This window comes from Myxocyprinus asiaticus, chromosome 36, assembly GCF_019703515.2.
Source record: "Myxocyprinus asiaticus isolate MX2 ecotype Aquarium Trade chromosome 36, UBuf_Myxa_2, whole genome shotgun sequence".
Lineage (NCBI taxonomy): Eukaryota > Metazoa > Chordata > Actinopteri > Cypriniformes > Catostomidae > Myxocyprinus > Myxocyprinus asiaticus.
The window spans coordinates 20,700,452-20,715,235 of record NC_059379.1 but is presented as its reverse complement, the minus strand read 5'-3'; the positions used below and the strand labels follow the sequence as shown (position 1 = coordinate 20,715,235).

At 40.0% G+C, this 14,784-nt stretch overlaps 2 protein-coding genes across 6 annotated transcripts in view; both read left to right on the top strand.

Moving 5' to 3' along the window:
- The window catches only part of LOC127427291 (actin-binding LIM protein 2-like), a 95,832-nt gene extending 93,309 nt beyond the window's left edge, over positions 1–2,523 (top strand). For all 5 annotated transcript variants that reach the window (XR_007894921.1, XR_007894923.1, XR_007894924.1 and 2 more), the window contains one exon: positions 132–2,523. Coding sequence is in view for 1 of the 5 variants with exons in the window: in XM_051674799.1 (XP_051530759.1) it covers positions 132–245 (114 nt within the window). In the remaining 4 variants the exon portion in view is untranslated. The remainder of the gene's footprint in view (positions 1–131) is intronic.
- Positions 2,524–4,123: 1,600 nt separating this feature from the next.
- Positions 4,124–14,784, top strand: part of LOC127427365 (actin filament-associated protein 1-like) — a 115,267-nt gene continuing 104,606 nt past the window's right edge. Inside the window, exon 1 of the mRNA XM_051674931.1 lies at positions 4,124–4,198. Coding sequence (XP_051530891.1) covers positions 4,177–4,198 — 22 coding nt within the window. The 5' untranslated portion in view covers positions 4,124–4,176. The remainder of the gene's footprint in view (positions 4,199–14,784) is intronic.

Sequence of the window (14,784 nt, the reverse complement as noted above, 5' to 3'; positions counted from 1 at the left end):
GATTGTGACCCATCTCTATTATGGATTGAGTTGGTGCAGTGACAAGTTGTTTTCAGTGACAGTTGATTAAGACTTTTAGGTAAAGTTTAAAATTCTAATCATTTCATTTATCACAATTCTTATAATTTCAGAGGCACCTGTCACCAGAGGACTTCTACAGCGTATTTGGGATGACCATTGAACAGTTTGACCGTTTGGCCTTGTGGAAGAAAAATGACCTAAAGAAGAAAGCTCGCTTGTTTTAAACCATGCTGAATTTTCTCTAATGAAAGCCAAGATAAAGAGAAAATCTCTTCTCATCTTTCCTGTGTGCATGGAGAGATGAGTAGGAGAGAAATATATATATGCACCTCCATTCTGCTGCATAGCAACTGTCATCCCATCTCATGCTGAGGAAGAGGGAGTGTGCCGGAACGCTTTCACAATGCTGAGACGATGTTTGCCACCTAACTTCATGTGTGAATGCCGCACTACATGGTCTGAATGTTACTCTGACAATGGAGAGACTGGAGTCAGAACTGAATTCTCCATGGCTCTCTTCATTTTTCTCTTTGATTGTCTCTTTGGCCTCACTCACTCGCCTGTCTTTGTGATTTCTGTGTTGTATTCTCTCTCTGTGGAAAAAGCACTCAGTATTGATATAAGCCACTTTCTCTTCATTTTATACCATTGATAAACATGGACAACCAGCTCTGTCTTTATGCTCTATAAATCATACTCGTTTTCTTTTTGACTGCTGTGAATGTTGTCCAACTTGTCCCATCATTCATACTGTATGCTCAAAGTCTTTCTCTCTTGGTCTCTCCGTCCTAGTGTCTCTCTGTCTTTTCCCTCTCCCTGTCTCTTCCTGCATGTCCCTCTTCTTTCCTCCTAGGCATGATACTCAGCCACCGTTTGGACTGTAAAATCTATAAGTAATATCAGCTTTATGGAAGCTCATTCATTTATGGCTTTAGCATAAACAGGCCAAAGACCCAGTCAGAGCAAGAAGCCAACTATCTTGTGATCAACAAAGCACCTTATAGTTTATATGTTCAATAATAGTTACTGTTGCTGTGGGGCTCACAGCCGAACAATACATAGCCTTTGTGTTACATTATGTATTGGTTTGCTTTTCAGGCCAATGTGTCCATTATCAGAGATTTATCATGACTTACAGTTATTCAATAAGACTTAAAGGGTTGTTATTTGTCCTGAACTGATATCTGATATCTGGACTTCACATACTCTCGCCATACATTGTGCATAGTATGTATGGCCATACTGTATATGGTCATATTATTACCATCATCTTATCAGATAGATAAGCCAGACATTGCTTTGGTCTTATCGTATCATATATCATATATCATAACATATCATATCGTATCATATCATAGCAAACCCTTCAGAATTCAGAGGTCAACCAGATACTTTATTTACCATTTGCCAATAATTGCAACATTGATTTTAGCATGGAGCCATGCCAAAGTTAACAGATTCTGGTGCAGTTAACAACGCTAATACAACACAACACATAATAAAGCTAGCAGTTCAGTGGCGCTTCATTTAAAACCAAATATGATTGCGTTTTACTTTTGATGATTCTTAATATGTGTGCAGTATATTCAGTATATTGATATAAATGTCTGTTACACTGATCATGTCACTCTGTAGGCATGCACTGCATAATGTAGGAGCATCTTGTAACAGCTTCATATGGAATTGAACTTTAGAGTGTAATCATGACATTTTGTGTGAGTGATTTGATTTGTTGATTTGAAAAGAGGTCTTTTAGTTTTTGAAAGACTGAAAGCAGTGTTTGCTTATTCAGACATATTCCTATGTTTCTTTTGTTCCAAGTCTGCTCTAGATATTTTACTCCAATGAAATCTAAATTGGTATTTTGCTAATGCCGATGACACAAAATAAGGACATGGAAAAATGAATGGTGTTTTTTCCCCCATTTTAATTACATGAATATGTTACTGAAAGATAAGAGAAACCTGGAACTGTCAGAAAAAACACATTCAGTAAACTCAGTTTTGACTAATGATAACAATGTGTAAGAGGTCTTTTGATTTTTGTTTTTTTACTGCACAACACAAAAACAAACCATCAGATTTTTTTTAGTTAATTGTTGATTGAAAGTAGATGTTTCTAACCAACTATAATTTTGCGCATATCTAAATGTTTCTTTTCATTAGGCCAGAATGTATGCATTCTTCATACAGTAAAATTTTGCCTTCACTGGTCATACCAAAATCAGTTGTTCTGGGGAATATACAGTACAGTACAGTTAAGCTTGTCTCAAACACATGGATGTGTTTTGGTGTATGCACGCAGTAAATGTGTCTGAGTGCGTAGGAGGGATCCTTCCCAGATGAACCATGTTGAGCTGCGGAGGACAAATGTTTGAGTCTTATTTGAACAGCTGTAAAAACAGGCATGTGTGTGTGTGTGTGTGTGTGTGTGTGTGTGTGTGTGTGTGTGTGTGTGTGCGCGTGTGTGTGTGCGTGTGTGGTGTTAGCCTTTGATTTAACAGTCCAATAGTTCAGAATAGGTGAGTTCAGATCAGAATGTGTTCAGTGGTTTTCATCACTCTATTCTAACCCTTAAAAACAGACCCAAGTCAAGACAAAATAAACCTAACTGCAGGTCATATCTGCATTTGCATTGGCTAAATTTTTGTTTTACTAAAAAATATGGTTTGCTTTTGAAATTTTACCTTTCATTTATTTTTCTCTGTGTGTCATGCAAATGTCCACTTAAGTATTAGTCTCTTTGCCTGGATGAAAGCAGCACTGTTACCCAACAGATCTCTGACCCAGCAGTTTTTGAGAGTTGTTTTCCTTAGCAGTGATGTTGCATACAGTATGAAGAGAGTTTGCGACCAGCTTTGACTGCATTCACACAAATATTTTCTTTTATGTCTAGAAAGTTTGAGATGTTTTTTCTGAAGTTGTCTTTGTGTTATGGTTCACGAGGTCACACCAAAGGGGTTTCCTATGGGTGTGCTTGGTTTTGTATAAGTATGCGAACTACAGTAATTACTGCATATAACTGTGATTCTGACTGTGCAAAAGTAATAACTTTGGGAAATGTAAATGCGGCCTTTTAATTCAACATGTCTTTGAGTTGCTTTGCAAGAAATATTGATATTATTCTCAATAAATACAGCTGATTCAAATTAAGTGTTTTTCTCTAAAGAAAAAAGTTGCTGAACTACTCAGATTTAAGAACTTGGATGGATGGATGGATGGATGGATTGATTATGATTAATTGTAAAAAAAACAAAAAAAAACAAAAACAAAATCCTGTTAAATGTATGGTAAAACCTTGCAGCTTTGGTTGCCAGAAATTCACTGTAAAATGTAAATTTTAATATACTACACTGGGACTACAAAATCCGCTTTTAAATGTAATATTAAGAATGCCAAATTATTGTTTTTCACATATAAATATATAAACAAAGTACATGTATTGTCTAATTAAACAATATACATTTCATACTTTTTTCTTCTTTTTTTCTTTCACAATATTTTACAGTAAAATTACATGTACTGTATTCTTAAAGAAAATATAATTTTTGTACCATACATAGTAAGGCTACTAGGTAAAGAAATAGTTTACCCAAAGCTGAAAATTCTCTCACCCTCATGCCATCCCAGATTGCCAGATGTGTATGAATTTCATTCTTCTGCAGAACAGAAATTAAGATTTTTAGAAGAATATCTCAGCCCTGTAGATCCTCACAATGCACGTGAATGGGTACCAAATTTTTGAAGCTCTCAAGGCAGCATAAAAGTAATCCATATGTCTCCAGATGTTAAATCCATATCTTCAGAAGTGATGTAATAGGTATGGGTGAGAAACAGATCAATTAAGCCCTTTCGTCTTTTTTATTTTATTATTATTATTATTTTATTACAGTGTAAAATTGCTGATTGCAGTATGCTATCGTAAACGTTAACGCCTCCTAGCTCTGCCATTGGTTGGAATTTATTGTATAGCGCTTCCTGATTGGTTCATATGGTTGTCAATCTCGGGCTGATTTGACAGGTGGGCAGCGGTCCCCTGAGCGGAGATATGAATCTGAAGAAGGTTGGAGTCTCGGACAGTGCAGAGTGACAACGGAGGAGACTGTCACAAAGTGTACGCGGATACAGTACAGGTCCATGTTCTAAAAATAAAGTTATGACGGAAAAGAACGAGGAAGGTAAGATGTCTACTTGTAGCTTACTTTAAAAAATATATATTAGACAGCTCTCTCTATTTGTCCATTGCGAAAGAGTCTTTGTCATATATGAAATAATTTGAATAGTTTGTCGACACGTTATGGGGTTTCATAAGGATAAAAGATGGACATACCTTTTTATACACTCCAAAGTTTTATCCGAGTGAGAGAGAGAGTGAGAGAGAGAGAAACACTATTCAAATAACCAATTTCAAACATCTTATAATTGTTCCATGTAAAGTTTGCTTTCTATTAAATGTACATATAACATATAGTATGTTCTCACCCTGCATTACTGTAACATTTTAGTCATTTTTTGAACCGTCACATGCCCTTTTCTTGTTTTGGAACTGAGGCTGAGCACAAAGAAGCACGAGGCATCCTGATGAATTGTGAGATCGGGGCGCGACAGAGTCTCGTGCAGGGATCAGCTGGCGTCTCGAGCCCTCGGCCACATATTATACTGAGGGGGAGGGGACTAGAGAGAGGGTAGCTGAGAGAAGTGTATAGCTAAATTATTGAGAATAAAGCAATTAAAAATTTAATAGTATGGAGTGGGATGATACACTGGGAAAGTGCTGCTGGATTACATAATTTTCTCAGCTTTTGTGATTTTGGGGTTTTTCGGTTGTCAATGCCATCTCAGAACTGTAGAATAGATTCTCATTCATGAGAATATGCTGGTCTGCATCCCTGTGTCTCGAAGAAAACATTTGCATGTCATTTCTAGAGTGTTTTCCTCAGTTGACCCTTGTCCTTATTTGACAATTTGGCTATTGTTCTCAGGTGGGATTGTTTAGCAAGAGAGAGAGAGAGGACCATGTCAAGGGTCTTTTCCACCACATCCAATTCAGTCAACTGTTTTCCTCAGGGATCAGTTGACAATTAATCTTCATCCTGTGCATTGTTGGCTTTACTGGCTCTAAGATGTGGAAGTAAGGAACAATACGTGCAAGGCCACCAAAGTAGCATGCTGTGTCTCATATCTCATTATCCAGACTGTCTCAAAACAGTCAAACCAGGTAAAGAAAATATGAAAGAAAATACTGGAGGTTGTGTTTGGCCAAATGCAATCCTTGGCTAGAAATATGATCGTTTGGAAAAATAAAGATAAGCATGCAGACAATGCTCAGGGTAGTGTCTTTGATCAATAGCCAGTGTAGAGTTTACAGTAGATGAGTAGATTGGGTGATGGTCTCTGACACTACCTTAGCTTTCACCACAAAAAGTATCACACAAACATGAGGTTTAGTTCAGGATGTTTTGCTTACTAATCAGAGCAGAAACAGAATATTGTGCATTTGTCTTGTTGAATCCCACCCTTCATAAATACTTTTCCTTCTATTATTAAGTAAATGCTGATGTTACTAGCAGTTTCATATCAGTCTGGCAAAGAATGAACACCATTTAAAACCATGAAACAATGAACACATTAGTCGGCAGATTTTGATTCCATTTAAGGTCAGATAGCTTGCAAGTTGCACCCTTATTCTCATAGCCTTTATGAGCCTGTTCATGCTTTACATATTTCAATTCAGACTACCAAAGACTAGAAATTAGAGCTGTTTTTGATTATCAGAATGCATGCAAGGCTTGTTTATTTCAAGTAACCAGAAACAGTAGGTTCAAGTTTGATATTCTCTGATAGCTTGATGACTGGTCTATACATGTGGTCCAATGTCTGATTGCTATGGGATGCAATGACATCATTACTAGTTCACATCTGGGCCCACATTGTTGCATCATGTGTGCTGTATGTAAGAGAGAGAGGCCATTGGTGCATCCTGCTGGTGAAAATGGATGACTGGTCTCGATAAGTAGGTGACTAGTTACAAGATGATCAGTATCCAAGCTGAAATTTCTGCTAAATCGTTGGTTTAACTTAATTCAGTTGTGGACAATGGTTTCACACAATGAAAATGAGTTTCCCTTATATGAAATTAAAATGTAGGCTCTACTCGAATACTTTGTGTAGAGAAAACCTTAATGAATTGAGTTAACATAACTTAAATTTGATCTGTTTGTAATTAACATTTTTTATTGATTCAAAAAGAAAGCACAACAGAGAAAAACACAACATATACACACCGAATCAACATTTAACTTTTAACACTCATTAACATCCCTCCCCAAACACCAACCCCACCCTACCCCAAAGAACACCCCTGTGGTCACATAAAATAATACACACACACACAAACAATAAAATAACAAATAAAAATAAATAAAATATGTAATAAATATACATAATTAAACTAAACGTCTCCCTCCTCATCCCTTCCCCTAGAGTCTTCCAAAACTGCCAAATACCTACCCCACTTCCTGAAAAATAAGTCCTCCCGCCCCAGCCTTCCATCTATCATCCTCTCATAAGCCGCCACCCTCCCCATCTCCGCACACCACTCTGGAAATGGTGGCGCTCCGTCTGACTTCCATCCCCTTAAAATAATTTGTCTACCGATCGTCACGCTAGTCAGAACCCAATTTTTAATATATTTGTCACATAAATTTATAACTTCCCCATCGCCCAAAATGCAAAGTCTGGGGCAAAGTAAAATTTGAGTGTCCAGAATGTCACGCAAATAATTCTGAATCTTTAACCAAAAATCTTGGATCTTAACGCATCCCCAAAAAACATGGGCTATGTCTCCAACTTCTGATTGGCATCGCCAGCATGTGGGTGTGTCTTTAAGACCAAGCCTGTATAATCTAGAGGGGGTCCAATAAAGTCTTTGTAAAATCTTAAATTGCATAAGGCGAACCCTTGCATCTCTAGGTGCAGACTTGACATTTTTCAGAATCTTAGTCCACACTCCATCCTCCAATACCAAATTCAAATCTTTCTCCCATAATTTCTTAATACAAGTTAAAGCTCCATCCCCCATACTCTGAATTAACAGGGAGTAGTACACTGATGCCTCATGACCTTTTCCAAAAGCCGCAATCACCTCTCCCAAAGCATCTGCCTCCTCAGGGGGGTGTGTGCTACTCCCAAAAATAGTACAAAGCAGGTGGCGCAATTGTAAATACCTATAAAACTGAGGTCTGGGGATCCCAAAATGTTGGACCAAGTTTTCAAACGATCTCAACACACCACTTTCATATAGGTCACCGAGTGTAGCAACCCCCTTCACAATCCACTCTGGCCAGCAGAAAGGGGACTTGCCAATACTCAATCTTGGGTTCTGCCATATGCTCGAGGCAACATTTAAATAAGTGTCCAATTTAAACAATCTGGACACTTTAGACCATACCGAGTGTAAATGTGAAATAACGGGGTGTAACTTAACTTTTCCAATTAGTTTGATAGAGATGCTTTGTAAAGGCAAAATAGGGGCAAGAACTGCCTGTTCAATAACAAACCAGGGAGGGGCTCTTTCAGGTGGAAGCGACCAATGAGCCAAATGTCTGAGACTGAACGCATAGTAATAAAACAAAATCTTGGGTAGGCCTAGCCCACCTTTGTCAATCGGCCTCTGTAACTTATTAAAATGCAATCTGGGACGTTTACCATTCCAAATGAAGGACTTTGCTATGCTCAAGATTGGACTCAAGATGGCGCCGAGTATGGCTGCTGCGTTGCGAGCTCCGACACAACATAGCAATGTTTTGTTTGTTTTGTTCACAATTCTTATGTTTTTTGTCTTGGATGTTGTCTGCCTTATTGTCTACGACAGACAAACACTTTTGGACATTGGTTCAGCGATCTCACACCGAAAACCGGACTTCACATTCCTCAATGCCGACCTGCTGTTTACAAACACGCCAGCGGAGCCCTTTGTCTGGGCAGCACGGCCGCGGAAACGCAGGAGGAAAAGGGGAAACAGAGCCGGCGTTCTCATCAGAGTAAGACGCCGCGCAAATCGACCCCCGCTACCCACTATTCTACTGGCAAATGTTCAGTCTCTGGATGACAAGCTCTGCGAGCTGAAAGCTCGGATCTCTTTCCAACGAGAGACGAGGGACTGCTGCATTATCTGCCTAACAGAAACTTGGATGTCTGCGGAGATTCCAGACTCAGCCATTGAACCCGCAGTGTTCTCCGTGCACCGAGCGGACAGAGCGAAAGACCTCTCAGGTAAAACTAGAGGAGGTGGTGTATGTTTTATGATCAACAAATCCTGGTGTGATCAGAGGAACGTACATTCTATCAAGTCTTTCTGTTCTCCTGATCTGGAATTTCTTATGCTTCTGTGTTGACCATTCTGGCTACCGAGGGAATTCACAGCGGTCATTATCACTGCTGTGTACATCCCCCCACAAGCCGACACAGACCGGGCACTCAAGGAACTGTATGGGAGAATAAGTGAGCAGGAAACCGCGCACCTTGAGGCCACGTTCATTGTGACCGGGGACTTTAACAAAGCCAGTTTAAAATCAGTCGCACCAAAATATCACCAGCACATTAGTTTCAACACACGAGGGGACCGGGTTTTGGACCATTGCTACTCTCCGTTTCGGGATGGCTACAAATCCCTCCCCCGCCCACCATTTGGCAAATCGGACCACTCTTCCATTCTGCTTCTGCCCGCTTACAGGCAGAAATTGAAACAGGAAGCACCCAACCTCAGAACGATCCAGTGCTGGTCGGACCAATCAGATTCTATGCTACAAGACTGTTTTGATCACACGGACTGGGAGATGTTCCGGTCCGCCTCTGATGATGACATCGAGCTTTACGCTGATAGCATAATGTGTTTCATCAGAACGTGCGTAGAGGACGTGATTCCGACCAGGACAATACGGATCTATCCGAATCAGAAACCATGGATCAATAGCGATGTTCGCGCGGCACTTAATGTGCGGACTTCCGCTTTTAATTCCAGGAACGCGGAGGAGCATAAACAAGCCAGTACAGGAGCAAGATTGAAGGACAGTTTAACATCACCAACTCTAGAAGCATGTGGCAGGGAATTAATATCATCACGGACTTTAAAGGGAATAAAAACTCCGCCATGAACACCGCTGCCTATCTACCGGATGAGCGAAATACTTTTTATGCTCGTTTCGAGGGAAATAACACCGCCCTTGCGGAGAGAGCTCTCGCGGCTGAAGCTACAGAGGTTAGTTCACTCTCCGTCTCTGTAGCGGATGTAACCCGATCCTTCCAACAGGTGAATATCCGCAAAGCCGCGGGCTTTTTCAGAGCGTGCATGAACCAGCTGGCTGTTGTTTTTACGGACATTTTCAACCTTTCCCTCTCTTTGTCTGTAGTCCCCACATGCTTTAAAACATCCACCATTGTGCCTGTACCAAAACAATCAAAAATAACTTGTTTAAATGACTGGCGTCCTGTTGCTCTGACCCCCATCATCAGCAAATGCTTTGAGAGACTAATCAGAGATTATATCTGGTCTGTATTGCCACTCAATCTTGACCCGCTGCAGTTTGCTTACCGCAACAACCGCTCCACTGATGATGCCATTGCATCTACAATACACACTGCTCTCTCCCACCTGGAAAAAAAGAACACTTATGTGAGAATGCTGTTTGTAGACTACAGCTCAGCATTCAACACCATAGTGCCCTCCAAGCTAGATGAGAAACTCCGGGCTCTGGTCTTAAACAGCTCGCTGTGCAGCTGGATCCTGGACTTCCTGTCAAGCAGATGCCAGGTGGTTAGAATAGGCAGCAACATCTCCTCATCACTAACCCTCAACACTGGAGCCCCACAGGGCTGTGTTCTCAGCCCACTACTGTATTCCTTGTACACACATGACTGTGTGGCAACACATAGCTCCAATGCCATCATTAAGTTTGTTGATGACACGACGGTGGTAGGTCTGATCACTGACAATGATGAAACAGCCTACAGAGAGGAGGTGCACACCCTGACACACTGGTGTCAGGAGCACAACCTCTCCCTCAACGTCAGTAAGACAAAGGAGCTTGTGGTGGACTTCAGAAGAAAAGACAGAGAACACAGTCCCATCACCATCAATGGAGCACCAGTGGAGAGAGTCAGCAGCTTCAAGTTCCTGGGTGTCCACATCACTGAGGAACTCACATGGTCCGTCCACACTGAAGTCGTTGTGAAGAAGGCTCATCAGCGCCTCTTCTTCCTGAGATGGCTGAGGAAGTTTGGAATGAACCGCCACATCCTCACACGGTTCTACACCTGCACTGTGGAGAGCATCCTGACTGGCTGTATCTCCGCCTGGTACGGCAATAGCACCGCCCACAACCGCAAAGCACTGCAAAGGGTGGTGTGAACTGCCAGACACATCATTGGAGGTGAGCTTCCCTCCCTCCAGGAAATATATACAAGGCGGTGTGTGAAAAAAGCTCGGAGGATCATCAGAGACTCCAGCCACCCGAGCCATGGGCTGTTCTCACTGCTACCATCAGGTAGGCAGTATCGCAGCATCAGGACCCGCACCAGCCGACTCCATGATAGCTTCTTCCCCCAAGCAATCAGACTTCTGAACTCTTGATCTCCCATGATCAAAATACATCAGCACTGCACTGTATTACCCTTACTCTTATATCTCACACCGGACTGTCATAAATTATATTATTATTATATTATGTTCTCTCTTAACAACTGACTATCAGCCGACAGCCTGAATGTCAATACAGTACAATACTGTACATTCTATATATATATATATATATATATATATATATATATATATATATATATATATATATATATACTTTTTTTATATATTTTTATTTTTAATTTTTATTGAATAATGTGTATCTATATAGTAAAAAAAAAAAAAACTGTGTATTGTATACTGTACAGTGTATGTTATTATTTGTATAATGTTGAGTGTAATTATATGTATATCAGATGTTTAAATTGTGTTGTGTTAATTTGATGTTATTGTAAATTGGTATATGTCTCATCACTGTCATGACTGCTATGTTGATCGGAACTGCACCCAAGAATTTCACACACCATTGCACTTGTGTATATGGCTGTGTGACAATAAAGTGATTTGATTTTTTTTTTTTTTTTTGCTATCGAATTGCTTGAAATAAGAGAGGGGGACATCTACAGGTAGGGACTGTAGCAGGTAGTTAAATTTTGGAATACAATTCATTTTAATAACATTAACCTTCCCAATCATAGATAAATGTAATGAATCCCACCTGCCCACATTGCTCAAAAGCTTTTTATTAAAGGGTCAAAATTGACACTAACTAAATCAGAAAAATTTGCTGGGAATAAAATCCCCAAATACTTAATTCCCTGTTTGGGCCACTGGAAGGCGCCCGGCTGGAAAGTCGTTACTGGACAGTACGATGTCAGAGCCAAAGCTTCGGATTTAGACCAATTAACTTTGTATCCTGAGAACTTGGAAAAGGAATTAATAATTCTGTGGAGGCAAGACATAGATCTAGTAGGTTCAGAGACAAATAATAAAATATCATCTGCGTAAAGCAGAAGTTTATGCGCCACACCTCCCGCCACCACCCCTGGAAAATCATCATCCTTTCTTATCGCGGCTGCTAATGGTTCCAGGGCAAGACAGAACAATAAAGGGGAAAGAGGGCAGCCCTGCCGAGTTCCCCTATCCAAAGTAAAATAATCTGAAATGAATCCATTTGTTTGTACCGCTGCTACAGGGTGTCTATAAAGTAACTTAATCCATCCAATAAAAGTATTTCCGAACCCATACATTTCCAAAACCTTAAAAAGATAATCCCATTCTACCATATCAAACGCCTTTTTGGCATCAAGTGAGATGGCAGCGACTGGAGACTGATCATTCGCCACTGACCACATAATATTGATGAGACGCCTGATGTTATCAGAAGAGCTACGGCCCCGAATAAACCCCACCTGATCTATATGTATAAGAGATGTCATAACTTTACTTAATCGATTAGCCAGAAGTTTTGACAATATTTTTACATCTAGTTGGATCAGGGAGATTGGATGGTAACTTTTACACTCACTTGGATCTTTGTCTTTTTTAAGAATCAGACTGATCTGGGCTTGTGTCATGGTTGGCGGAAGCTTTCCATTCTTTAATGATTCAGTACAAACTTCTAACAAAAGTGGAGCAAGTTCTGTAGCATAAGATCTAAAAAACTCAGTGGCAAAACCATCTGGCCCCGGAGCCTTGCCAGTAGGTAGGGACTTAAATACCTCATCAAGCTCCTCCAAGGTTATCTCAGAATCAAGAGAGTTTTTTTGCTCAATCGTCAGTTTAGGAAGTTCTAATGGTTCCACAAAGTTTCTAATATCTTCATCAGTAGACGAAGACGTGGAACTTTAAAGATCAATATAGAACTCTTTAAAGGTATTATTAATATCAATGGCTGAAGTAAAAATTTCACAACCAGCAGATTTCACTGAGGGAATGATAGAAAGAGACTCTCTCTGCTTTATATATCTAGCCAAAAGCTTCCCTGCTTTGTCACCCGACTCAAAGTATAACTGTCTTGCCCTGAATAACCAAAACTCCACTTTCCGTGACAAAATAGTATTATATCTGTATTTCAATTGGGTCAGTTCTCTGAGGCCATCAGATAACATACGGTGCTTCAGCTCTGCCTCTGCACTTTTAATATTCTCTTCCAACTCCACGAGTTCTCGTGCATTGGATTTTTTGATGAAAGAGGCATACTGTATGATCCGACCCCTAAGAACCTCCTTAAGTGCCTCCCAAGCCACGCCCACAGAGGATACCGAGGACCAGTTGGTCTCCATATAAACATTGATTTCAGTCTTTAACATTTGTTGGAAATCAGGATTTTGCAAAAGGGACACATTAAGGCACCAACTATATGATTTCTTTTTCTCTATAAGTGGCATCACCTCTAAACTCACCAGGACGTGATCTGAGTCTAAAATGTTTCCAATTGAGCAATCCGCAACAGATGAAATAAGGGATTTGGATATCAAAAAAAAAATCTATTCTAGAATAAATCTTATGGACTGATGAAAAAAATGTATAGTCCCTACCAGATGGATTCAAAAGTCTCCAAATATCCATAAGACCAAGATTTTTACACATCCTGTGAAGCGTCAGTGTTGCTCTAGGGGGCTTACACACTTTTGTTTCACTATGATCAAGGACTGAGTCCATCAAAAGATTAAAGTTTCCTCCCAATATTATATCATGAGGGGTGCCAGTGGCTTGCAACATCCCTTCAAGATCTATAAAAAAGCCTTGATCATCAGCGTTAGGTGCGTAAATATTAGCCAAAATCAATCTTTGCCCTTGAATTTCAACTAACACAATAATGACTCTTCCTAATTTATCTTTAGTCTGTTTGAGACATTTGAATTGTAGATGTTTATTAATCAATATAATGACTCCCTTGCTCTTACTTGAGCCAGCACTAAAAAAAACATGTCCACCCCATATCTTCCCAAATTTTTCAGCTTCCTGCGGGGAGAGATGTGTTTCTTGAAGAAACACTATATCATATTTCTTACGTTTAAGAAAAGAAATAACCTTCCTTCTTTTTATGGGGTGCCCCAACCCATTTACATTCCATGTGGAGAGAGATAGTACACTCATATTAACAACTGACATATTGATATAGTAGAAAAAATAAATTGTGTGTGAAAAACAAAATTATACAGACCACATTCCCCATTAGTGAAACAATCAACCCCCGAACATCCCCCCGAACAAAACAAACAGAAAAAAGAAAAACATGCACATTAACCCCGCGCACGACAGCGCCAACCGGCGTCAATCCCTTAAAACTCAAAAGGTCCATGAACGCCCACGAGCCCCCACGACAACTTTGCCATCAGATTGCTCAATTTTGCCTCACAAATTATATAACAGAAAATACTTTGTAAAATAAACCCAGCAAATAGGAAGCATGAACACAAAGAATGTGTAGATTCATTCACAGAACTGTCTCAATGGTGTGATCATCCACAAAACAAATTCCAGCTGATATAAAACCGATCAGATTCCTCGGACAGACAAATGAATGTTCAGTGAGCCGGCTGTTATCAGTTCAGCGGATGACGTAATCATTCCAATGTCTCGTAAAAAAAACTCAACAAAACAAACTACAGCCAGCAGGAGGAATAAGCACGAAGAACGAACAGATTAATCCACAGCTGTTCCAAAGGAGTGTTATTCAATAGAACAAGCTCCAGCCACTAGGCGGAACCAATACAAAAAGAAAGAATTTTATTTCCATTGCCGTAATCGATCGAAGTATTACAGCAAGATCCTCCAAGTCAGCAAGAATTTTCGTCAACATCACCGACATGTTGGACAACTGACACTGGATCTCCTCTCCCGCCACGCCATCTAAATCGAGTCCCCGGTCTGTAGGCCTGTTGGGGCTTTCATCCTGAACACGTAAGTGTCTTTTAATGTCTCCAGAGCCCGAGGATTTTGACTTCTTTGCCATGTTTTGCAACAAAAGACAAATGTATAACTGGGTATTTCAAAATTCACCAGATAATAACATGAAAATAATCGAAAATTCAGCAAAGTGCGCAGAGCTCGTCGCTCACATGTCTGCTCCTTGCATGGCGTCACGTCTCTCTCAAATTTGATCTGTTTAAATAATGCAATTGAACCTTGCAGTAAGTTGCTAGCTAGTAACAAACACATTAACATATATGTGCATTATAT